The 26247-nt window shown below is 38.2% G+C and overlaps 1 protein-coding gene across 2 annotated transcripts in view; it reads left to right on the top strand.

Annotated features, from left to right (window-relative positions):
* Positions 1-26247, top strand: part of antxr2a (ANTXR cell adhesion molecule 2a) — a 310747-nt gene that overhangs the window by 27790 nt on the left and 256710 nt on the right. For both annotated transcript variants that reach the window (XM_028805604.2, XM_028805605.2), the window contains exons 2-4: positions 20244-20315; positions 21472-21543; positions 23545-23626. In XM_028805604.2, the coding sequence (XP_028661437.1) occupies positions 20244-20315; positions 21472-21543; positions 23545-23626 (226 nt within the window). The remainder of the gene's footprint in view (positions 1-20243; positions 20316-21471; positions 21544-23544; positions 23627-26247) is intronic.

Raw genomic sequence — 26247 nt, 5'->3', positions numbered from 1 at the left:
AAGGGGTGTGAGCAGGGGGGCTGTTCCCACCCCTAGAGGATACAGTCGCTAGTCTAAAAAATGCTGAAAGACTACCTTCACATTGCTCCCTTCCTTGCTGGGCTTCCTTGCAGCTGCTTTGTAAAGCGACATGCTTCCCGCACGGTGCTTCACATACTTAAAAGCTCGAAAGGCACCTATCGGTTTTTGATTGTTTGCTTTTCTCTCTCTCTCTCTCTCTGACATTCTCTGCTCCTGATGCGCACTCCTTTGAAGAGGAAGATATGTTTGCATTCTTTTAATTGTGAGACGAAATTGTCATCTCTGTCTTGTCATGGAGCATGTTTAAACTTTTGAAAAGAGACATGTTTGTTTGCAGTGTTTGAATAAAGTTCCTGTCTCTCTACAACCTCCTGTGTTTCTGTGCAAACCTGTGACCCAAGCATGACAATATAAAAATAACCATATAAACATATTCACCTTTTGCGGGGGGTTCTGGAACGCAACCCCTGCGATCGAGGAGGGATTACTGTATTCCAGTTTTTTCTCTGTTTTTTTAGGGTACTTTGGATCTCTTCACTTGACTTACGCATTCATAATCACCAATGAATTTTGAGACAGTCACGTTTGGGCAAAGGTGACTAATAACTGAATGTAATAAAATGGGTGGAGAATTAGGAATACTTTACAACACTACTTTAAGAGCAAGGCAAAATGACCCCATATCTGCTTTGCTGTCATTGTAGTTAAGGGTGTTTGCAGTCATTACAACCACATCATGGTTGTCCTGAAAAGCTGAAGATTTATTCATACACTCCAGTAGGCACCTAACTTTAGCAAAATATCTAGCTCAAATTTGAAGGTCCCCAAAGCACTACACAATATGTACTAAGTAGTATAAAGAGTATCAATGTCTGTATTTTATTCCATTGTATTAGTGGTTCCCATTGTGAAGAAATACTTGTTAATTTTCATGCAAAATTCACCCTTTAAAACCTTCCATTTGTGCCTACATATTCTTGTTAAATAATTAATTTCAAAGTAACACAAATGGGAAAAGCTTCTGACATTTTGGGAGAATGTGGGTAAAAATGTCATGGTATGTCAGGTCTGTAACTTTGGGATTAGAACCACATCTTAAAAGCTTGGTCTTACTTTCATTCATTAATATTTCTGATCTGCATACTGTATTTCACTGCTGTAAAGTGGCATACAGTGCATCCGGAAAGTATTCACAGCGCATCACTTTTTCTACATTTTGTTATGTTACAGCCTTATTCCAAAATGTATTAAATTCATTTTTTTCCTCAGAATTCTACACACAACACCCCATAATGACAACGTGAAAAAAGTTTACTTGAGGTTTTTGCAAATTTATTAAAAATAAAAAAATTGAGAAAGCACATGTACATAAGTATTCACAGCCTTTGCCATGAAGCTCAAAATTGAGCTCAGGTGCATCCTGTTTCCTCTGATCATCCTTGAGATGTTTCTACAGCTTAATTGGAGTCCACCTGTGGTAAATTTAGTTGATTGGACATGATTTGGAAAGGCACACACCTGCCTATATAAGGTCCCAGAGTTGACAGTTCATGTCAGAGCACAAACCAAGTATGAAGTCAAAGGAATTGTCTGTAGACTTCAGAGACAGGATTGTCTCGAGGCACAAATCTGGGGAAGGTTACAGAAAAATTTCTGCTGCTTTGAAGGTCCCAATGAGCACAGTGGCCTCCATCATCCGTAAGTGGAAGAAGTTCGAAACCACCAGGACTCTTCCTAGAGCTGGCCGGCAATCTAAACTGAGCGATCGGGGGAGAAGGGCCTTAGTCAGGGAGGTGACCAAGAACCCGATGGTCACTCTGTCAGAGCTCCAGAAGTCCTCTGTGGAGAGAGGAGAACCTTCCAGAAGGACATCCATCTCTGCAGCAATCCACCAATCAGGCCTGTATGGTAGAGTGGCCAGAAGCCACTCCTTAGTAAAAGGCACATGGCAGCCCGCCTGGAGTTTGCCAAAAGGCACCTGAAGGACTCTCAGACCATGAGAAAGAAAATTCTCTGGTCTAATGAGACAAAGATTGAACTCTTTGGTGTGAATGCCAGGCGTCACATTTGGAGGAAACTAGGCACCGCTCATCACCAGGCCAATACCATCCCTACAATGAAGCATGCTGGTGGCAGCATCATGCTGTGGGGATGTTTTTCAGTGGCAGGGACTGGGAGACTAGTCAGGATAAAGGGAAAGATGACTGCAGCAATGTACAGAGACATCCTGGATGAAAACCTGCTCCAGAGCGCTCATGACCTCCAACTGGGGCGACGGTTCATCTTTCTGCAGGACAACAACCCTAAGCACACAGCCAAGATATCAAAGGAGCAGCATCAGGACAACTCTGTGAATGTCCTTGAGTGGCCCAGTCAGAGCCCAGACTTGAATCCGATTGAACATCTCTGGAGAGATCTTAAAATGGCTGTGCACCAATGCTTCCCATCCAACGTGATGGAGCTTGAGAGGTGCTGCAAAGAGGAATGGGCGAAACTGGCCAAGGATAGGTGTGCCAAGCTTGTGGCATCATATTCAAAAAGACTTGAGGCTGTAATTGCTGCCAAAGGTGCATCGACAAAGTATTGAGCAAAGGCTGTGAATACTTATGTACATGTGATTTCTCAGTTTTTTTATTTTTAATAAATTTGCAAAAATCTCAAGTAAACTTTTTTCATGTTGTCATTATGGGGTGTTGTGTGTAGAATTCTGAAGAAAAAAAATAATTTAATCCATTTTGGAATAAGGCTGTAACATAACAAAATGTGGAAAAAGTGATGCGCTGTGAATACTTTCCGGATGCACTATATGAGAAGGTTCTTCTAGCATCATCAAAGCACACAGCAGGAACAAACTTTGTACAGGGCTTACTCAAACACATTTGTCAAATTAAAGTCATTCAAACAAGCATGTATTTGTAATGCTGGGGAAAATATCATAGGCTTTACTCCTTTCTAGTTCAAAAGGGCAGTTCACATTAAAGTCATTACAAGTCAGTTTTAATTGTGTGTGTCTTGTTTTATATTTGTAATCATTTCAGAAAAACAACAAAAGAATCATATCTATAAATACTACATTAAAATAACTTCAGTATGGTCATGTTGAAATGGCTTTGACTCTTAATTATGCAATTATTTTAATATTTCTCATTATTACTTGTTCAGCAATTTAAGAGTTAACTGTCAATGTTATTATTATAAAAATTGAAATTATAAAAATAATGTCATTTTTCTTAAGCAAGGATTCCATTTGAAAAACATGGAAACTATAGAACTAGAAATTAACAGGAGATTTATTTAAGTAGAGAAAATATATTTAGTGTGTTTTTTGAAATGTAGTAGTGGCTTTGAGCTTTTTAACTGTCTTTGTATAACTCTTCACAAAGACAAAAAGAAAAGCAACACAAATTTCTATTCATCTTAGACTATACCCCTCAACAAGAAATAACTACCGCCTCTACGAAATATCATGGAAAATGAGGTGCCAAACATTTGCTTGCCAGTCATTTAATTTCTTTCTGTCCTACTTGCATCAAAGCACTATGAATATACAGTTTAATGTTATTTTCATTTGCTGGCACCTGCTATATGTGAAAAACAATCTGGCAAATGTGGATTTCAATATGGAAGAGTTTATTTTTTGTAAATATGTATGGGAGGGTGATGCGAGTGTGTAGTGTATCTTCTTGAAGTCCCTGGGGATCTTAAAGAATGTGATCAATGTGAGGATTTTAAAGCTCAGTAATATATACAGGAGAAAGCTCCTGCTGCTTCATAATTCTGGAGAACAGCTACTGTCTGTTTTGAGCCTGGTGTCTTATGAGGAGGTTTACATGTTCTATCTATGTCTTTGTAGCTTTCCTCTTGTTATTCTATTTATGACCCAAATTCCAAAATATATAGATTAGGTTCATTGTCCTTTTTGCCATGTACTGTATCAGTAAATGTCAGTGAAATTGCCCTGCGGTGGACAGTTCCCCTGTGCAGAGTTGGTTGTCTTGCAATCAATGCTGATTTTCCGCAAAATTTATGTATTTATGTATATATATATACATATATACTGTATATATTGTGGCTGGGTGCAGGAATGACAGCTTCACAAAAAAGGGGATTCTGACTGGATCGTTCCATCTATTGTTCAAAAGTATAACCAAAATAATGCTGTTCAGCATATTTTCCCCACAAAGCAGGGCTGAAAATCAAAGTAAATTAGTCAGCTGGATAGCCACAAGTTAGGTCACTTGTTTAGTAGAGCTCCATACGGTGGGTAGTTCTTGCCAGAAATGATGCCTCCTGTCGGTAAGTTTGGGGTTTTATAGAAGAAGGAAATGGAGGGGACAGAATGAGTTGTTTCTTGACACTATGGAGAGAGAAGGAGATGACAGTGTTAACGACAGCCCTCCCTCTTGTCTCCACGGGTCATTACAGACCTTGAATAAACCTTTAAGAAGATCTTCGGATGCTCATGTGTGACAATACATTTTACATATACTGTATATATATATATATATATATATATATATATATATATATATATATATACACATATACATACATAAAAATGTGTATATATATGTGTGTGTGTGTGTGTGTGTGTGTGTGTGCGTGAGTGTGTGTGTATTGTAATGGAACTGGGCCATCAGCGAGCCACAAACACACAAAGACCCCCGCGTCCTCCCAGCTCTGACTCACCTGGATAAGGGAGTGTGGTACCTTTTAAGGATCTGGGAGTACTTCTGGTGCTACGGCCACTGACCGATGTAAGTACTTCCGGGTCATACTGAAGTCCCATAAATTAGAGAGCGTATCTCACTACAGCGCCCCCTTGCAACCTCCATGGTCCCCAGCAGGGCTGTGTTGCCAGACTACATCTCCCAGCATTCCCTGTTGGTTCCCAAATGGACATCGTCATGGAGGGCTGCTGCCATGTAGCGCCTGGGGGGACTAGATATCCCTCTGCGCCAGTCTTTCCCTGTCCTTCCCTTTTCTTCCATCCAGGGAAGGTACTGGGACCATGTCCAGCTGCGATTACCATTCATCCCCTAGGGCAACCGTGTCTAAGTGTAACCTCCTTCCTTTTCTTAGTCTGGATGCTTTTCTGTATTCTCGGGGCCTCCCGTCTGGGTAAGGGATCTTCGTGACTTCCTGCCAGGATGCCTGTCCATCCCGTATGCCACCTCCTCTCTCTCTCTCTCTCTATATATATATATAAATATGTGTGTGTGTATTTGTCTGTCCTTCTTTCCTTTTGCCAATTGAACTGTTCGACTCACTGCATGTGACGGTGCGAGCCAGCTCCTTGCTCCCTCTTCATTTATGAGAGCCTCTTGAAACTGACACCAACAGTAATGTAACTGAATGATCATGACAGATGAGGTCAAACCACACAAGGGGATGGTGTAAAAGTGATCAGTGGTTTTATTTAAAAAAAAAGTGTTCAAAAAGTGCAGTGTTTCGAAAATAGTTAATAAATAAATAATCCATAAAAAGGTGCATCTGTGGAGGTTAAAATCAGAATAAATAAATCCATTAAAAAAGGTTAAAATCAGCTGGCAGGAAACTTGGTGCCTTCTTCCTCACTGGTGGCTCCTCTTACTTATCCCATATGGGCCTTACAGCAGAGATATCACCCTACTGACACACACAGCTGACCTTTCACAGGTCTGGGTCCCTGCCATCCCATGGCTTGGGCCTAGGCTTGGGACCCTTGTGGCCTCATTGACACCAGCTGCCCCCTTCTTTCTCGATCCTTGATTCAAGATCCCCCTCTCTTGCCCTCATGCTTCCCTTTTAAAATGGGGGTAAGCCACAGCTAGGTAATCAGCAGCTCCTTGCATCAATTAGGGTCGTGGATGAGACTACACATGTGCGCTAAGTGCAGGGCCGTCTGCTCCTGTATTGCACCTGTGAACTGCTCGCCAAGCACCCCCACACGAAGATGCGAATGCAGTGATTATTTATTAAAAACTGCAACCAGCTGCAGACCTCACTTTCCCACACACCTCCCCCCTAAAAGCTGCTAGTTGCATGGGAAGGCTCCATGCCACAACCAGCTCATTGTAATTAGTGGCACAGGCCTGTGGCGTTGCCCTACATTGCACTAAAAGCAATAAATAATGAAAGCACTAATACAACTCCACACTAAAAAAAAACCCAAGCCCCTTTGTAAAACCAGGAAATTAAAAGATTAAGAACTTTAAAGTGACACTACAGTAAAGCAATCAGCAATAAATAGTCCATTAAAAAGTTCTGTCCTTAAAACATACTCCTTCAGCTTGTGTTCCGTGGGTTCTTTCAAAAGTCGGGCACCTATCCTTCTTGCTACTCTGCCTACAATCTTCAGTCCCCAACCCCAGCTCATCCCACTGCTGCCACCATTTGTGACAGTGCGGGTTGGCTCCTTGCTCCCTCTTGAACCGGACACTGTGAGTAATGTAACCAAATGAGTTGAGCTGATGAGGGTAAAATACACCCAGCAAGAGGATGATGAAAAGTGCAAGTGCTTTTATTATTTAAAAAAAAATCCACAAAACAATTGTCCCAAAGTTTAGTGCTCAAAAAAGTTCATAAATAAATAATCCATAAATTAAAAGTGAACGTTAAAGGTTAAAATCAATAAATAGAAAAAATCCATTAAAACAAGGTTAAAACAAGGCAATGCAAGAAAGTCATTTTAAAACTGCAAGCCATGGTGCCTTCCTTTAAAACCGACACTTTTCCGACTTACCCTACTCAGACCTTGCACTGTCCACCAACAGGTGCAGACATCCTTCAAAACTGGCCCATGTCCCTGGTGCCCAATCCACGGCATCCCATGGGAAGCCACCAAACCCTGCTCCCGTGCCCACTGCTGCCAATCCAGGCTCCACCCAGCGAAAGCACACCATCCTCCCATTGCTGCCAGTCACAGTCTCACAGGCAAGAGGATCCTCCTGAGCATAAAGATTACTCCTGCTCCTGCTCCTTGTGCCCCCTCCTGAACGCTGGCCATGCGCCACGTCCTGGAGTACCATTCCCATCTGCCTGCCTTTCTTTCTGTCCTTTAACCAACCCCCCCTTTTGTTCCGTTTTTCAAATTTTTTTCCCATGCTCCCCTTTATAGGCTGGAGGAGCAGTTGCAGGTGTGATCGCCTGATTATTGCCCTTGGCTGATAACAAGGCAATCAGATTGCCCGCACGTGCTGATAAGGCAACTCATGGATGGCTGACAGCCTCACACCAACCCGGAGATGGGGAGTCTCCATGGCAGATCGCTTGCACCTGCTCCCACTCCCCAGCGCAAGCCTGTTCATTATTTATTTGTTAATTAAAACGGCCACTTATTTTGAGCCGCGGACCCACTATACCAGTGGTCCCCAACCTTTTTGACAGCAAAGACCACTTTACTAGAAGCAAATTTTTCTAGGGATCGGGGGGGGGGGGGGGGGGGGGGGGGTGGTTTGAGGATTCGGGGTGGTCAGTTACTATTAAGTTATTAAGCAGTTCGCATACGTTTACAACCCGAGATTTTTCTTCTTTTGTTGCATATAACAAAGACATATGCATTGCATTTGTCATTCCAACAGATTGCACATCACAAACATTAACACTGTTATCGTTTTTTCGTGTCTGCCGTTTCTATAGGAGGTTGACAATGAGTTAAATTCCAATGGATGTTTATCAAATGTTGACAAGCAATAAGCAAAAGGTATCACTGAAAACCACAGAAAACGAAAACAGCAAAAAAAAAAAAAACAGTACGAGGAAAGTTCGAAGAAATTTTTTTTACAATGTTTCTATTTGGGTAACTGCTCTGTAGATGATTCATTCAAGCATTTCAAGGTCACTTCGTTGTAATAAAAGTATCTGCTGAATGTACTTCGTAGTAACGAGATTTCTATAGACTCGTGTCATATGGGGAAACTGGCAGGACAATAACAATACTTTGTTGTAATTCTCTCTCACCTCGGTCTCTCTCCTCTCTCTGCGCCGCTGCAAAGCCCCGGCCGCCAAGCGTTCTGAAAAGTCTGAGCGAGTCTCCGTTGCCGGCAGTTCTCTCGCGGCCTGGCTGTCAGACGTAATCAGATGTAGTGGGCCGCGGACCGGAGGTTGGGGACCCCTGCACTATACCACACTACACCTTCTCCAGTTTCAAAATATTCTGGAGCACTGACCAGAAGGGGCTCTTTAGCTCCAGGAAAGGGACAATAATTTTTGGGATTAGGAATTTTGCAAACCCTGGAACTAAACTTCTAGAGTCTTCTTCTACCAGCACCTGGTAATACTCGGCCCCAATTCAATATTACAGTGATATGCAACTCCCAAAATAACCAGAATGCAGTTAACAATAGCAAGGAAGCAGTGTAGGCCACCCCTTTTGTCACCTACTGAGCTGGAGAACATTTAACCTTTTGTCAAAAAATTCCTATTTACTTTCTCATACCTTTATGACCCTGGAACAATTATTTCAAGGACACTCTATAAATGTATGTTATGACGGCCTGGTTGTCTTTATAAAAAGCACTTAAAATTAAGATTGTTTGCTTGTAGGTTTACTAAGATCTGTGGGAATGGGACAGTATGAGAAAAACTAACTCAAAGGTGTGAGTTTTAAAGGCTGTGTTTCACCATTTAGTTGTGCTCACATGCAGATGAACCTACTTGATTTTTTTGTACTTACATTCAAAATCAATATATCTCTGGGGCAACTCAAGTTTATTAGTCTTGCATGTGCAGAACAATTCAGTGGACTTGCTAGCATTCCATGAAACCATTGGCGTGTGGACTTCAGTGATAGCTTTATTGTCTTCTAAAAGCCTCTTTTATTCCCCATACTCTTCAGTAATCCTTTTATACTGTACTAGGGGGCTCCGCCCCCTGCTCGCTTCGCTCGCCAACCCCTGGTGTTGTGAATTTACAAAGAGTGTGATGTATGAATGAGATATAGCATAGTGTGAAGGTGTAGATGACGCATATAGGAAGCAAATAAAGTTGTCCATGTCCAAAAACGGGCTCAGAGAGGTAGATGCTAAGTTTGTATATGGTTTGTCCTTGTGATTTGTTGATGGTTATGGTCAAGGCAGGTCTAATGGGGAACTGTCGCCGTTTAAGTGTAAAAGGTAAGTCCAGGTCAGAAGTTGTAAGGTAATTGTAGGAATTAGAACAGTATTGTTAGCATGTGATTCTGTAAGAAGTTTTGCTTTAATAACATTGTGTGGCATGGTGCTGACGACTAAACGTGTACAATTGCATAAACCCTGTTTAGTGTTAAGGTTTCTTAATAGCATGATTATTGTTTCATTTTTAAGGCTAAGATTGTGTTGTGGTAATCCGGCTGGGTTAATAGTGTTCAAATATTCTAAGGGGAAATTAAGATGGTCATTGTCGTCATCAGAGTCAACTTTGTCAGAGCTTAGAAAGAGCTGTGCCTCTCCAGGAAGTAATGAAATGACCTGGTTATTAATGTGATCAACATTAATATTTTTTGGACATAATATAGTTCGTTGTGTTAAAAGGGGTATTTGGTGTAATGAGATTGTTGTTCCAAATATCTCCGTAACTCTTTTGAAAGCAATGCTAATTGTCTGCGTATTTTAAAGTGGATTGAAGAATAGCCGAGTGCATGGCATGTGGAACAATAGCTAAGCACTGTGTAAAATCTCCTCCTAATAAAAGTACCTTTCTTCCAAAGGGAATATTATTATTCATCAACGTTTGTAGAAGTTTATGAATGGTGTTGAGTAAGTGACTGGATGCCATTAGATGCAAAAGCAAATGAACTATTGTAGGATCTAATGCAGTTCATAAAGTTTTTACTTTCAGGTACTGCGTTAGTTAGAAGCTTCTGTAGATATGCAGGATATGAATGTAAAGGAGGCAGTCAAATTTGACCCTTCTGACAATAACGTGTAAATTCATTACTTGTATTGCCAGTTGTTTGTTTAGGGAAGTTAAGTGAATGACAATGATTGCAAATGACATCCATTAACCCCAATGAATTTTCATGAATAGTGGACTCATTATTGAACGCGTTGTGAGCTAACTGGCGCAATCGTTTAGCAGGTGTCTGTCGTTGATGTCCTTGACGTGTATGTTTTGTCTGTGTCGTTTGAGAGGCGCGTCGTTGTATGTGCAGGATTTGGGACGTGCTATTCTGGAGCTGTAATCGATTTGCCTGTGCTGTGTGAGAAGCCTGTTGCAGTTTACGGCGTTAATTGTTTGTATTGAGCCTTGCCCGTTTTTGTATGTTGGTTAGTCGTCCGACATGTATTTTCTTTTTCATGCGGGTTCGTGTGTTTGGTCCCGTCACTCAAGCCGTATCGTTTTGTACCCGTGAGCGTGAATTCATGACTTGTTTGTTCTTCAGCGTTAGAAATATGGATAAGTAATAAGGAGGATCGTACTCACTGTTAATATGGAGCCTTTTCTGAGGTTGAACGGTTAATAGTGCATCAGTGTAATGAGATCGACCTATGCTGCATAATTTGAATGTGTTCAGATGATGTATATTTAATACGGACGGTTCGTTCAGTAATGGGGCTTTGTGTCTCATTTCTTATTTATGTTAGTGTGGTCGTGGGTCCGAGCTGTGCTACTCCAGGAAGTAATGAAATGACCTGGTTATTAATGTGATCAACATTAATATTTTTTGGACAGAATATAGTTCGTTGTGTTAAAAGGGGTATTTGGTGTAATGAGATTGTTGTTCCAAATATCTCCGTAACTCTTGAAAGCAATGCCAATTGTCTACGTATTTTAAGGTGGACTGAAGAATAGCCGAGTGCATGACATGTGAAACAATAGCTAAGCACTGTGTAAAATCTCCTCCTAATAAAAGTACCTTTCCTCCAAAGGGAATATTATTAATCATCCACGTTTGTAGAAGTTTATCAATGGTGTTGAGTAAGTGAGTGGATGCCATTAGATGCAAAAGCAAATGAACTATTGTAGGATGTAATGCAGTTCATAAAGTTTTTACTTTCAGGTACTTTGTCAGTTAGAAGCTTCTGTAGATATGTAGGATATGAATGTAAAGGAGGCAGTCAAATTTGACCCTTTTGACAATAACGTGTAAATTCATTACTTGTATTGCCAGTTGTTTCTTCAGGGAAGTTAAGTGAATGACAATGATTGCAAATGACATTCATTAATCCCAATGAATTTTCATGAATAGTGGACTCATTATTGAACGCGTTGTCAGCTAACTGGCGCAATCGTTTAGCAGGTGTCTAAATATGGATAAGTAATAAGGAGGATCGCACTCACTGTTAATATGGAGCCTTTTCTGTGGTTGAACGGTTAATAGTGCATCAGTGTAATGAGATCGACCTATGCTGCATAATTTGAATGTGTTCAGATGACGTATATTTAATACGGACGGTTCGTTTAGTAATGGTGCTTTGTGTCTCATTTCTTATTTATGTTAGTGTGGTCGTGGGTCCGAATCCTGCTTTTTGTGTATGTTTCGTGTTTTATGTCCGTAGTCTGTCCCGTTTTGTGTCCAATGGGTTTGTGTGGCGCTCGCGTCTGACTTCTTTTTTTTTTTTTTTTGTGCTAGGGGGCGTTGCCTCATTTGTGTGTCGTGGGTCTCAATTCTCTTCTTTGTGTGTGTTCCGTTTCGCGTCTGACTCCTTTTTTCTGTGTGCTATGGGCGCCTCATTTCTTATTTTACGTTGCTTTGCATCCGGTTTCCGTTGCTTGGAAGGGGGGTTTTGTGGGGGCGCTTGCACAGTACATCTTTTGCGGCTACGGCCCATGGCCGGATGTCCTTGCGTCCATCCGGTTTATCTTTCTCGGTTAGTAATATGGATACCATGTTGCATGATCTCAGTTTCAATACCCTAGCTTGTTTTGCTACACCTTAATAATTTTCTGGATATACAGTTGATAAAGTATAAACAGGACTATTTATTAAACATACTATCAGTAAATACATGGTTTTGTTACTGATGTGATGTCACATTTGCATGTTGCAAGGTTATAGTTTTTGTAATTGTTTTTTGGGGTTTATCTATATCTATATCTATACTAATATAATAAAAGGCAAAGCCCTCACTGACTCACTCACTCACTCACTCACTCACTGACTCACTCATCACTAATTCTCCAACTTCCCATGTAGGTGGAAGGCTGAAATTTGGCAGGCTTATTCCTTACAGCTTACTTACAAAAGTTAGGCAGGTTTCATTTCGAAATTCTATGCGTAATGGTCATAACTGGAACCTCTTTTTTGTCCATATACTGTAATAGACTGTAGCTCGATGGCCGTGGGAGGCGGAGTTGCGTATTGCATCATCACGCCTCCCACGTAATCACGTGAACTGACTGTGAACGCAGTACGTAGAAAACAAGGAAGAGCCCCAAAGAGCGCTGAAGAAAACATTCATTAAACAATTGAGAAGGCAGCGAAACAATAAGAAGCGAGCAAGTGACACATACAAGCATATTCATAAGTACAGCTACTGCGGAAACAAAGCACGGTGTAAACCGTAAGTTTAAATTAAGCTTATAGAAACGCTCCCGCTGCCGTTTGCAATACCATATTCGCGACATACAAGTTTAATGAGAAGAAACAAGGTATAAGCGAGACTTTGGATCACTTTGTAACAGAGTTAAAATTGCTGTAGCGAGAAACTTTTAAGTGCGGGTCTTAGCTAACATTAAATAAAGTCGTGGACATTGCAACATCACACAAGAGAGCGGCTCACGTGAACTGACTGAACGCAGCACGAGTGATCACTCATTACACAATTGAGAAGGCAGCGAAACAATAAGAAGTGAGCGAGTGACGCATACAAGCATATTCATAAGTGCAGCTACTGCGGAAACAAAGCACGGTGTAAACCGTAAGTTTAAATTAAGTTTATAGAAACGCTCCCGCTTGCAATACCATATTCGCGACATACAAGTTTAATGAGAAGACACGAGGTATATACGAGACTTTGGATCACTTTGTAACAGAGTTAAAATTGCTGTAGCGAGAAACTTTTAAGTGCCGGGTCTTAGCTAACATTAAATAAAGCCGTGGACATCGCAGCATCACACAAGAGAGCGGCTCACGTGAACTGACTGAACGCAGCACGATTGATCACTTCGATGAATCAAACCTGTTCTAAAAACACATTACACAATTGATAATGTAGGAAAAGAATATGAAGCGACTGACGCATACAGACATATTCATGAGTGCAGGTACTTCGGAAACAAAGCACCATGTAAACCTAAAGTTTAAATTAAGTTCATAGACCTACAAAAGGTTGCCATTGATTTGAGGCAAGATTGCTTTTCTCCTGTACAACTATACGTTGCATTCTCAACAGTAAGCTTGCACGGCTTGGTCATATTACAACCGGAGTGCTGAACTGACAACGTGGTATACAAAGAGAACTATAACAATCATAATAAACGAACAATAAAACAGCAGAGAAACCGTGGATTAAATAAAAAGGCTGCTTCCTTGGCGAAGCAAGGAAAAAGGATGGCCTTATATGGCGTTCGTTTATAAAACAGCGGAGAAGCTGTGTAAAGACTGCTTCACAAAAAAACAGCAGAGCGCCTTATATGAGCAGGCAGTCAGCTAAAGAAGGGAATCAATAAATAACTATAATCGTAATATAATCGAACAAAAAATAGCGGAGAATCTGCGGATTACATAAAGGAAATGGGTACCTGAACAGAAAAGTGAGTCTCAAATAGCTACACAATAACTATAACAATCGTAATAAACAAACAATAAAACAATACAGAACCGTTAAGTAAGGAGAAAGGACAGCCTTATATGGCGTTCGTTTATAAAACAGCGGAGAGGCTGTGTAAAGGCAGCTTCACAAAAAACCAGATCCTTAACAAATTGTTATTGGTATATTTTCCCTCAATTTAAAAAGGTTTTCTTTTCTTCTTAATAAAAATTCAAAAGCAGTACTTCGCCGCTGCGAAGCGCGGGGATTTGGCTCTATATATATATATATATATATATATATATATATATGTGTAGATATGTAGATATGTATGTATATATATATATATATATATATATATATATATATATATATATATATATATATGTGAGTGTATGTATGTATATATGTATGTCTATATATATATATGTATATATGTAGGTATGTATATATATATATACAGTAATCCCTCCTCCATCGCGGGGGTTGCGTTCCAGAGCCACCCGCGAAATAAGAAAATCCGCGAAGTAGAAACCATATGTTTATATGGTTATTTTTATATTGTCATGCTTGGGTCACAGATTTGCGCAGAAACACAGGAGGTTGTAGAGAGACAGGAACGTTATTCAAACACTGCAAACAAACATGTACCAGAAATTAAAAGACCCATTGTCCTCAGAAACCCGCGAAGCAGCGAAAAATCCGCGATATATATTTAAATATGCTTACATATAAAATCCGCGATGGAGTGAAGCCGCGAAAGGCGAAGCGCGATATAGCGAGGGATTACTGTATATATATGTGTATATATATGTAGATATGTATATATATATGTTTATATATATGTAGATATGTAAATATGTGTATGTATATATATGTGTCTGTATGTGTGTATATATATGTATGTGTATGTATGTATGTGTATATGTATATATGTATATGTGTGTGTGTATATGTATGTGTGTATATGTATGTGTATATATATATGTTGATATGTGTATATATATATATATATATATGTATATATATGTGGATGTGTATATGTATATATATATATATATACAGTAATCCCTCCTCCATCGCGGGGGTTGCGTTCCATACCCCCCCGCGAAAGGTGAAAATCCGCGAAGTAGAAACCATATGTTTAGAGATAGAGATAGAGATAGATTTTATATGGTTATTTTTATATTGTCATGCTTGTGTCACAGATTTGCACAGAAACACAGGAAGTCGTAGAGAGACAGGAACTTTATTCAAACACTGCAAACAAACATTTGTCTCTTTTTCAAAAGTTTAAACTGTGCTCCATGACAAGACAGAGATGACAGTTCCCTCTCACAATTAAAAGAATGCAAACATATCTTCCTCTTCAAAGGAGTGCGCGTCAGGAGCAGAGAATGTCAGAAAGATAGAGAAAAGCAAACAAATCGATAGGGCTGTTTGGCTTTTAAGTATGCGAAGCACCCTGGCACAAAGCTGTTGAAGGTGGCAGCTCACACCCCCTCCGTCAGGATCAGAGAAAGAGAGAGAGAGACAGATAAAAACAAATAATCAAAAATCAATACGTGCCCTTCGAGCTTTTAAGTATGCGAAACACCGTGCAGCATGTCGCTTCACGAAGCAGCTGCACAGAAGGGAGCAACGTGAAGATAATCTTTCAGCATTTTTAGACGAGAGTCCGTATCGTCTAGGTGTGCGAACAGCCCCCCTGCTCAATCCCCCTACGTCAGGATCAGAGAATGTCAGCGCAAGAGAGAGAGAGAGAGAAAAGTAAGTTGGGTAGCTTCTCAGCCATCTGCCAATAGCGTCCCTTGTATGAAATCAACTGGGCAAACCAACTGAGGAAGCATGTACCAGAAATTAAAAGAGCCATTGTCCGCAGAAATCCGCGAACCAGCAAAAAATCCGCGATATATATTTAAATATGCTTACATATAAAATCCGCGATGGAGTGAAGTCGCGAAAGGCGAAGCGCGATATAGCGAGGGATTACTGTATGTATATATGTATATATATATGTATATCTAGATATGTGTACACTACTTCTCCGCTGCGAAGCGCGGGTATTTTGCTAGTTAAATTATAAAAACAGTATTCCACTTTTTGGTGTTTTATTTTGCAATTTAAAATGAAATAATATTTGCTTAAAAAATGAATAACTTTCAAAGGAGTGTATCGGGTAATTTACTAATATTTACTTCTTAGAGACTTTAGTGCTTATTGTCCATTAGAGCATCTTAATTTATTTATTCATTTAGTCATTTCTGTAACCCACTTATTCCTACAGGGGGTCATGAAAACCTGAAACTTATCCTAGAACAGTGCTGTCATGGATGGGCACCAGTTCATTACAGAGCACATGCATACACACACTCATCAACACTTTTTCATACTGGACCAGTACAATGTAAAAATAATAGACTGGTAGTGTCTGTTGTGGAAAAACTTTATTTTGCTTGTTATTTTCCATAATCAATCAAGCTGTAGTAGGGACCATGTAGTTAATGCAGTTTCTGCAGCATTTTTATTATGCTTTGCTTGTACAATCCAAGAATTCTTTATCATTACATCTGCATTTAGTCTCTGGGTAGATAATGTGGTAAAGGTTTTAACCTGCATGCATCAACTTTGTGGTTTCCCTTAAGGTCATGAACTCACTGTGATCATAGAAGGCAGTACTGCTTGATTTGAGAAAAGGAAATCCTGAACAGTGCACTACTATAATAAGATATTATTGTTTGCTATTAATGTAAAGTGTGTTTATGTAACAAATAGCTATATGAATGGATTGCATTCCTATATCTATTTTTTTGTTTGTGATAAATTTACCTAGTTGGATTTCTTTTTTAAACAAGCATTTTTATTTAAATGGTGCTAACTTAGTACGCAGGAAATGCAAGTTCTACCAAAAAATACCTTTAGAATATGCAGAATGGTAAGGTATTTTTTTTAAATGTAAACAGTAAACTTTTTTATTTAAACAAACAGTACAAATTTATTTTCAACAGAATCTTCAATATAGGATGTAGCCAATAAATAATTAGTGCTCTGGGTGTGAATAGTGAGGTCAACAACAAAGAAGCAGAGGATATCAACTAAGCAAAAGCATCTGGGCTGTAAGCTGTGTATCCATAAATTGTTTGTATTTGAGAATTTAACAAGAACATCTTTAAAGCAGTGGTGGCAAACAGCCTCTTTACATTTTCTGGCCTTTATCCTTTATCATTTGGTTTGAAACCTCAATTAGTCCAAAATGCCAAAGTAACATGTAGTTCAGGAGTAATATCCATCTTAAGGTTGCTAACAGGGCTGTTTTCTAAAGCAGTTGTGTTAAAAATACTGTAATTGTACCTTAGGGCAGAACAGTTATTACATGGAAAAACATTAACTAGTAAAATAGATTTTCAGAGCTTTGGAAAGCTTCTGGAGAGTGGGCATATTTTCATTAGTTCTGATTGGTCTATCCATGTTGGATTGGTGATACATGCAGATTGTTCAGTGTTTTAATGTTCGATGCATGTGTATTCTTTACACTCTTGCTTAATTTCATTTAAACAATGTAGAATATTATGATTAATTGTTTAAATTTTGTACAGTACACAAATAAAGGGGTGTGTCACTATCTATCCATAGAGACAGTCATGTGAAGAAGTGAGGTAATCATAACCTGCGAGACTGTGGGCATTTTCTTCCTTGTAAATGTAGGGTATGCTCATGACTTCACCAGTGCAAAACTCCCCTGTAGGTTCATACCAGCATATTCAGAATTCTGAACCCAGGGATGTTGGATAAGTATTTGGGGACCTACACCAACAAAACATGCACACTTTCTTGCTAAAATTTACAAAGTGCACACTGTTCATGAAGCTGTCTCTAGTGATCCCTCTATTCCAATACACATTTAAAAACCCTTGTTACTAAAACATTACATCTTTACTAGCAGAATTAATTAGCTCAGGTGCTTGGCCGATTTAAGAATATGTATATAACAAATGTAAATTTTTAACCATTAATATATGTTACCCTCACCTGAAATAGAAATTAAAATGGGTGATATATTTTTACTTTTAGTTTTGCATCTGTAGATTTGAAAAAGTGGTGCCACTATATGTGAGAACAACTGTGATCGCAGCTTCATCTTATGAATGAAAGTTTCATTTTCAGTATAGTTAAATCTAAAGTGTGCATAACACATCTTGGCCATAGTCAGCAATACCTCAACAATGTCTTTACTTCCAAAGTTTTCTGAAGAACACCTGGATGTCTCCATCTGTGTTTTCCAACATCTATAGGTGCAAAGTGGAGCCCATCCTTACTGTTAGCATTCTAATTTGGCACCTCCTCAGTTCAGGATCTCAAATGAATACATAGGGCTTGAGGGGGGATACAGAATATTGCTGATACACAGCTGCCCTTTGTCCAGGACAATTTATAACATGGGCTGCATTAATAGTTAAAGACCTTGCCCATTCTGTACATTCACTTTTCTAGCTCCTCTTTTCTGACAAACAGTACAGGATTATTAGCTCTTGTACCACTGAGCCTTTTTTACACACAAGCTGTAAAGCAACTCAACAGCCAATTACCTTGACTTCATATATAGTATATTAACTTATAATGAATTTAATGTTTGACATTTTTTGTGTTCATTGTCTTTTTTGTCTGTTGGTAGCATCATACTATTATCACCAATATGTGGGAAACATGCAATAAGAAATTCATTGTTATATGTACACATGACAGTAAACCTGACACTGATGTCATGATTGTACAAGTATTGCAGGTATATCCCAATAATGTTGTGGCATAAGCATTTTTAACTAATTGAAGCATTTGATCTGTCTGGAATGCCTAAAGAAAAAAATATATTGTATCAAGTTAAGAGCTTGTAATTGCTTGGTGTTTTTATATTTTATTTCATCACAAACACGTACAGTCAGTTACCATTAAAGAGAAGTGGGTGGAAGGTGAGTGAGTGATGTAATGTTATTACTGGCTTTTCACAGTGAGCATAGTAACAAGACATCAAATTAAACAGGATGCTCAATTAAATTGGTCATTTTATTATTATTGATTAGCATAAAACTAGCAGCTACTGGAGCTGTGAAGGCTTTAGAAAGCCCTACTAAACATTGTTCAGCAGCTGAAAGTTGTTTTGCAGCAAACACATTATAGTGGCAGTGCCATGTGTGTATGTTATGTGTATTATTATTTATTCTCATTTGTAAATGAATATGAATAAATGTTACTTTGTAACTGTGTTTATCATTTCTAAATGAGGCCATTGTAGTTTAATTGATCTTCACTGGAGCCCTAGGTTCAAATTACAGTTAAGATGCCCTAGTTTTTAACTTTGAATGATGTGTCTGGGTGGCACAGTGGCGCAGTGGGTAGCGCTGCTGCCTCACAGTTGGGAAACCTAGGGACCTGGGTTCGCTTCCCGGGTCCTCCCTGCATGGAGTTTGCATGTTCTCCCCGTGTCAGCGTGGGTTTCCTCCGGGCGCTCCGGTTTCCTCCCACAGTCCAAAGATATGCAGGTTAGGTGGATTGGCGATTCTAAATTGGCCCTAGTGTGTGCTTGGTGTGTTTGTGTGTGTCCTGCGGTGGGTTGGCACCCTGCCCAGGATTGTTTCCTGCCTTGTGCCCTGTGTTGGCTGGGATTGGCTCCAGCAGACCCCTGTGTTCGGATTCAGCGGGTTGGCAAAATGGATGGATGGATGATGTGTCTGTTCTGGTATGCATTTTTTCTAGGCAATCCGATTTCCTACAACATTCTAAAGATACTGTATGCTTAGGTTAACCGAAATTTGAGTATATACATTTCTGCACGTATAGACTTGCATCACATCCACACATATTTTTTTCCTGAAAAAAGGCCACTGACAGTGTAAGAGCTTACTTTGCAATACATATTTGAATAATATGGTCCTTGAAAAATAAACAAACCAGTGCTTTGCAATATCAATTTAATTATGCTTCTAAAACAGTTGCTTCATTAAGGCACCATGCAATGCACTAAATACTATGCACTGAAGGATGTATTACATACAGTCAGAGAAACTGACAAGAAAGATAAAATACAGAAGTGATTTTAGGCATCCAAGTTTCAACAGTGATCAGGCAGAAACGAGATAGCAAAGATTATGCAAACTCACGGTCTATGGGCAAAGATAAGGTCAGAATATTTTAATTGTAAAACAGAAAGATTCCTTGCCCAAGTTTTGTTTTTAAATACATTTCCTCCTTTTTTTGTAATAAACTATCTGTTAGTTATCCTTATACTCTCAAAGTGGATGTTTTCCTTCCTTAGTTTTGTTATAGTAGCCTCCTAGAGTACGGTAGGTATCTACTGGTTGTCATACCTGTTTTTTTAAGCAGACGAGCAGTAATGCAAGAGGCAGCTCCTGCCCATTAACCACAGCAAATCCGCACCTGTAAAGAAGACAGAGAAATTAATTAAGAAGCCTCCAAGAGTGAATACTATATGCATGATAAAGCTGTTTAGGAAAACACTTATCTTATGCATTTGAACATTTTAAACTGTTATTTATGTTGTTTTTTTTTCTTTAGATCTGGAAGTGTATCAGACAACTGGATAGAAATATATGAATTTGTAGAGCAGCTTACTCACAAATTTGTAAGGTAAGATTCTAATACCTCAGGAAGAATGATTGTACAGAGTGCCAATGATGTTATCCTATGCAAACACAGTGCCATATTTCTGCAGTAGATAGCTTGGACCTTGCCAAAATAAACACATTTTGCTGAAGAAAATAGCGAATGGGCCATGTGCGAGTGGGTGGCATTGTGGGTTAGTCTGCTGTTTTTTCCTATGCTAGCCTTTTACAGTAAGGGTTCTTCAGAAATCAGTAGAACAGGTGCAGAGAAGAAAAATGAAAAATAAATATGCAGTTTTTGAAAATACACTGTTTGAAATATATTTAAGGTAAAAAGAATCTTCCACTCCATTTTAGCTTACTTTAGAAAGGTTTTGATTGTAAAACAAGTTTCTGAAATACAGAATTTCATGCATCTGATAAATTGTGTGTGTAATGAGTGGGGGAGGAGTGGAAATGTGTTATGCTGTCAGTGGGTGAAATGCATATCTACATAACTCCTTATGTTGCTCTGCCCAGTACTGCTAAGGTCAGATGCTTTTCAAATTTAAGTAAAAAATACTTAACTGCACATATAATAATATATGATATTAAAAAGGTCTGTAGGTTATATGTAGGTAATGTAAGAATTGAGATGATGTTTATTCTAGGGAAAAGCTATTATTTTTAAGAATAGGTATATAATTATTCATGCAACAGTTGGAGTTCCTTAAAGGCAACAAATAAATAACTGATAGTAAAACACATCAAGTCTGCTTCATGTATTTTCTGTTGCTTACTCTTGGCACAAATTTCAAAGTAACCAAAGATTCTGGCACCAGTTAGACATGGTTAGTCAACAGTGTCTATCTGGGTATAGCAAGCTTTAAAACATGGCATGGACTTTACTGATTTATTTAAACATTTGCCCGTTGTATTACTGTTTGTTTCAGTTGGATAAAAAAAAAAAATATATATATATATATATATATATATATATATATATATATATATATATATATATATATATATATACATATATATATATATATATATATATATATATATATATGCATATATATATATATATATATATATATATATATATATATATATATATATATATATATATATATATACACACATATATATATATATATGTATATGTATATACTGTATATTTATTTATTTTTGCTTCCTAGCCCTAGGATGAGGATCTCATTCATAACATTTTCTACAAATGCAGAAATACTGATGCCGCTTACAGGAGACAGGTATGCATTTTGATCTTACTTAGGTTGTAAGATGATGTTAAATGTTTAGAATCGCTATATGCCTTAAATATGTAGTTAGCACATTTCCTTTCAATTTGTCAAAAATTTACCCCTGAAAAAAATCTCCACTACATTTTCTTTTGAAACCACCACATTAGAAGTACTTCTAAAACTCATTTTGGCCCAAGAGCCATGGTTAGGTACTGCAAAGTTTCTGTCTATGAACCAAGTGTTTAGTGATCAGTAAGGTGAGTGCAGTTTGCATTAATTTATATATTCTCATACGAGGGACATTCAAAAAGTTTCTGCACTTTGTTCTAACTCTATTTATTAAGAGTTTCAAAAACGAATTACATCACTTTTCTATATAGTCACCTTCCTTTGCAATGCAATTTTCCCAGTCACATGACACTCTCAGACACAATCAATTACTACTCCTCCTGCCTCCACCGTTTCCGACAGAAATATTAAAGTGCAGAAATGTCCCTTGTATTATATATTTAAGGATGCAAAAACTTTGGATAACTTGATTTATTGATGGTAATGGTCTCCAGAATTATAATTATTATTGATATTTGAATTCAATGTAATGTTGTTGAACAACTTGGAAGAAAAAAAAAACAGGACTTAAACCATTAATAATATATGCAATGTGAAGAAATTAACTCCATTCTAATCTCATTTTGAATAGTTGAGTTTGTGTGGCCTCCAGTGTATCTGGAGACAGATAATGTTGAAAAAAATAGGCAAGATTACACTGGTTTGGACATGTGCAGAAGAGTGATCCTGGGTATACTGGGAAAATGATGTTAAGGATAGAGCTGCCAGGCAAGAGGAAAAGAGGAAGGAAGGCTTAAGAGAAGATTTATAGATGTGGTGAGAGAGGGCATGCAGGTGATGGGTGTAACAGAACAAGATGCAGAGGACAGAGAGATATGAAAAAAGATGATCCGCTGTGGCAACCCCTAATGGGAGCAGCTGAAAGAAGAAGATAATGTTGAAAAAATACCTCAGTATGGGTCAGAAAAGGAGGAGAGTCCAAAAGGAGTTGAAGGAGAGGAGAAACAACTTCACAACTAAAAATGTACTTTGAGGAACAGTAGGCAGTAGCTGCTAGGGGTCAATTAGAAATTGCATAGGTGCCTTGAAAAAGACTTCTGTTAAGGCACCACTTTTCTTGGGGGAGAGGGAGGGAGGGAGAGAGAGAGAGAGAGAGAGAGAGAGAAAGAGGGGCAGACAGACACATCCAATTAGGAACTACAACTGCTACAAATCCACAAAAGGTTCTCCAAGATATTAGAGAGCCTCACAGCTTTCCCATTACAGATAACTTCTTTGTCTAAAACCCTTCATTTATGACAGAACACTTCATTGTTTGGTCTTTAACTTTTTGGCTTTACAGTTTACCATTATATATGGATTAACTTGTATACTACTCATTGGTCCACTGTAATCATTATTCAACACCCATTACTGTATTTCCACCACTTCATAAATATTTGCCCACACTTCAAAAAGATGACCAGCTCCATTTCTGCTTTTATTTCTCTCTTGTATACCCATAGTAGCATCTTTCCCACTACAACATATACTGCAAAAGCCGAGTGATTGTAGATTTTAATGGAAACCTTTGAGACTCGTTTTTCACAATAAAGACTGGAATAGCACCATAGCATTTTCTAATTCTAGCACAGATTATTGCATTTATTTCCTTTACAAATCTACTGTATTTATCAAAAACGAATGATAACTTACAAAATCTATACTTTAAACAGTGTACAATGAAGATGTGGCCAGAATATCATGTGCTGGTATACACTGAGAACGTGTTTAATGATCTACTTCACAGTTAGTCTCTAAATGATTAAGTAGAAACAACCACTGACAATATATTGATATACGGAATATTTACATATCCATTGAGATCTTTGAGTTCCAGCAGATGTTTATTGTTTATAATCCGTGTCATACCTTTCACTAATCAGTACATTTTGCTTTTAGGTATGAAATCAGCCGTGGCTTAGAAAACCTAAGAAATGTGAAACCAGTGGGTGAAACGTACATGCATTTAGGGATAAAATTGGTAAGTTATAATTACTATTCTATACTGAGCAAGTCAGTTTTTAAATCTTAGAATTTATAAAATCATTTGGTGCACTTTTGAAGAAGCAAACTACTATAAATTACTAATAATCAGAAAGTGCAACATTAGTCCAAGACAAGAATTATCCAGATACAGCCAGTAGTAGGTAATGGTAAAATGTCATGTAAGAAAAGGTAAAAGAAAAAAAATCTTTTTTGGCTTGAAATAGGAAACTAGCAGCTACTCACTACTTATTAACTGCCTGTACAACTGCATCAGAGGTAGGATATGAAGAAGGTAATAGGATAATGGTACTAGGTGGAATAGATTGGTTTTGTTTAGTGGGTTAAATTTTTCTTGTTGTACAAGGGTGTGATTAATTTCATTATTTAAACCTTATTTTTGGACAAACTGGACAAAGTCCTTTGTCTGGGTTATGAAATAACGAGAATAAGTATAGCTATGGAAAAAGATAAAATCACTGCTGTCTTAAATTGCCCCCACCAAAAGGCATTAAACAAGTACTGTACAGAGATTTGTAGGCTTTGCAAATTACTACAGACGATTTATAAAAAAATCCTATTACTGTCGTTCCTCCTATTACATCTTTAACAAATGAGAGAAAAAAAAAATTGTGTGGAATATTGTAGTACAAGTAGCCTTTGATCATCTCATACAGCTATTCACTTCAGCTATGTGTCATCCAGACCCTGATCTTCAATTTATATTGGAAACTGACACCTCAAGTATTGTTGTAGGGTCAATATTGTCACAAAAAAATTCCTAAAAAGGGCAAACCCATCTCTGTGCATTTTATCACAAGAAATTATCTTCAGCAGAGCAGAATTATGATGTGAGGACAGAGGTATTTATTAGCTTTTAAATTGGTTCTAAAGTAGTGGAGACATTGGAGGGTGTGAGATTCCCTTTTATGATATTTACTGATCATAAAAACTTGATGTACTTGATATTAACCAAACATCTTACACATATCAGGCTAGATTGACTCTTTTTTCCAATTGCTTTGATGTCTGTATCTTATAGAAACAAGGAAATAAAAATGGCAAATTTACAAGAGCCTGATGAAGTTATGAGTAGTGCTGAATCTATTCTTCCTATGGAGTTACTTTTTTGAGCCACTGTTGTACCATATTTGGAAGGTTTATTGGATCAAATTAGAGGTATTAGGGGAATGCACAAAAACCATACAAGATTCCAGATAGAAGATTGTTGGTCCCCTCTGAGTTAAGACACAGGTTCTAGAAATAGCACATCCCTCATTTATGTTCAGCCACCTGGGATTACCTAAACCATGGCTATTCTCCATTGTTTATTTTTGATTGGATAATGTGTATAGAGAGAGGCAAAATTATATCAAGCTTGTGAAACATGTTTTAGAACTAAACCTGCAAGTCGTTACTCAAGTCTGTCCAGGTTTCTCATCATCCCTTAGAGCAGGGGTGTCAAACTCCGGGCCTGGAGGGCTGCAGTGGCTACAGGTTTTCATTCTAACCCTTTTCCTAATCAGTGAGTAGTTTTCACTGCTAAGTAACTCAGTTTCACTTCATTTCAATAGTCCTGTTTTTAAGGATTCAGTCCTCTGAATTGATTTGTTTCTTCATTAAATGGCAGCCAAACAGAAATGAGACGTGAAACGAGCCAACAGATGACCAGCTAAACTGGAATTTCAAACTCCAACCAATTTCACTCCAAACAGTCTCTTAATGAGAAGCTGATTCTTGCTGTTAATTAAGCCCGTTATTTAATTCAATGGCTTGTTGCTGCTCTCATTCTGCCACACCAAACATTTCCAAATTTGTTGATTTTTCAGTTTTTTCTAAGAACACCGTCAACATGTTTTGGTGATCTGAGAGATCAACCTTACTGAGAAGTTCACCTTTCTTTATTTTCAGATATTGAGTGATGGGCGCAGGTCAGCTGGTCATATGGTGGCTTGTATGTCTCATTATTGTTTGGCTACTAATTAAGGAAAAAGAGACAACTAAGGGGCCTGAGTCAAGTTAATTAAAACTAAAGCAAAAGAAGTTAATTAGCAGTAAAAACGGCTCACTAATGAAGAAGATGGTTAGAATGAAAACATGCAGCCACTGCGGCCCTCAAGGACCAGAGTTCGACACCGGTGCCTAGAGGATATGGGTATGGATTTTATAACTGATATAGTCAGCATTTGATTCCATCTACCATAATTTCAGACTATCATCTGTAATTTGCTTCCAGGCTATGGAGTATTTTTTGTGAATGTCTTAGGTGCTCTGCGAATTTGAGACAACCTTAAAGACTCATGCCCAGTTGTTTTTGGATCAAACCTATAAGATTGCTTCTGTTTTGACCATGTCTCATTTTCTGGTCATTATTGATTTTACTGCTAGTTTTTTTTGGTAGAGCAACAGTACGAGATCATGTATATTTCTTATTTGGAGCTTATAAAAATTGTATAATTTCAGCTGTTCTTTGTATCTGCCACTTTGTTTTGTTTGAAGCATATGAGATATTTTCTCCTCTTTGATCCAATATGAAAGAATTTCCGTAGATATTGAGGTTAAATCCTGAGGATAGTCTTATTAAAAGTCATGTTTGCATCAACATTTTAATAGAGTTAC

This window comes from Erpetoichthys calabaricus, chromosome 7 (genome assembly GCF_900747795.2).
Source record: "Erpetoichthys calabaricus chromosome 7, fErpCal1.3, whole genome shotgun sequence".
In the NCBI taxonomy this organism is placed as follows: domain Eukaryota; kingdom Metazoa; phylum Chordata; class Cladistia; order Polypteriformes; family Polypteridae; genus Erpetoichthys; species Erpetoichthys calabaricus.
This window is presented reverse-complemented; position numbering and strand designations above follow the sequence as displayed.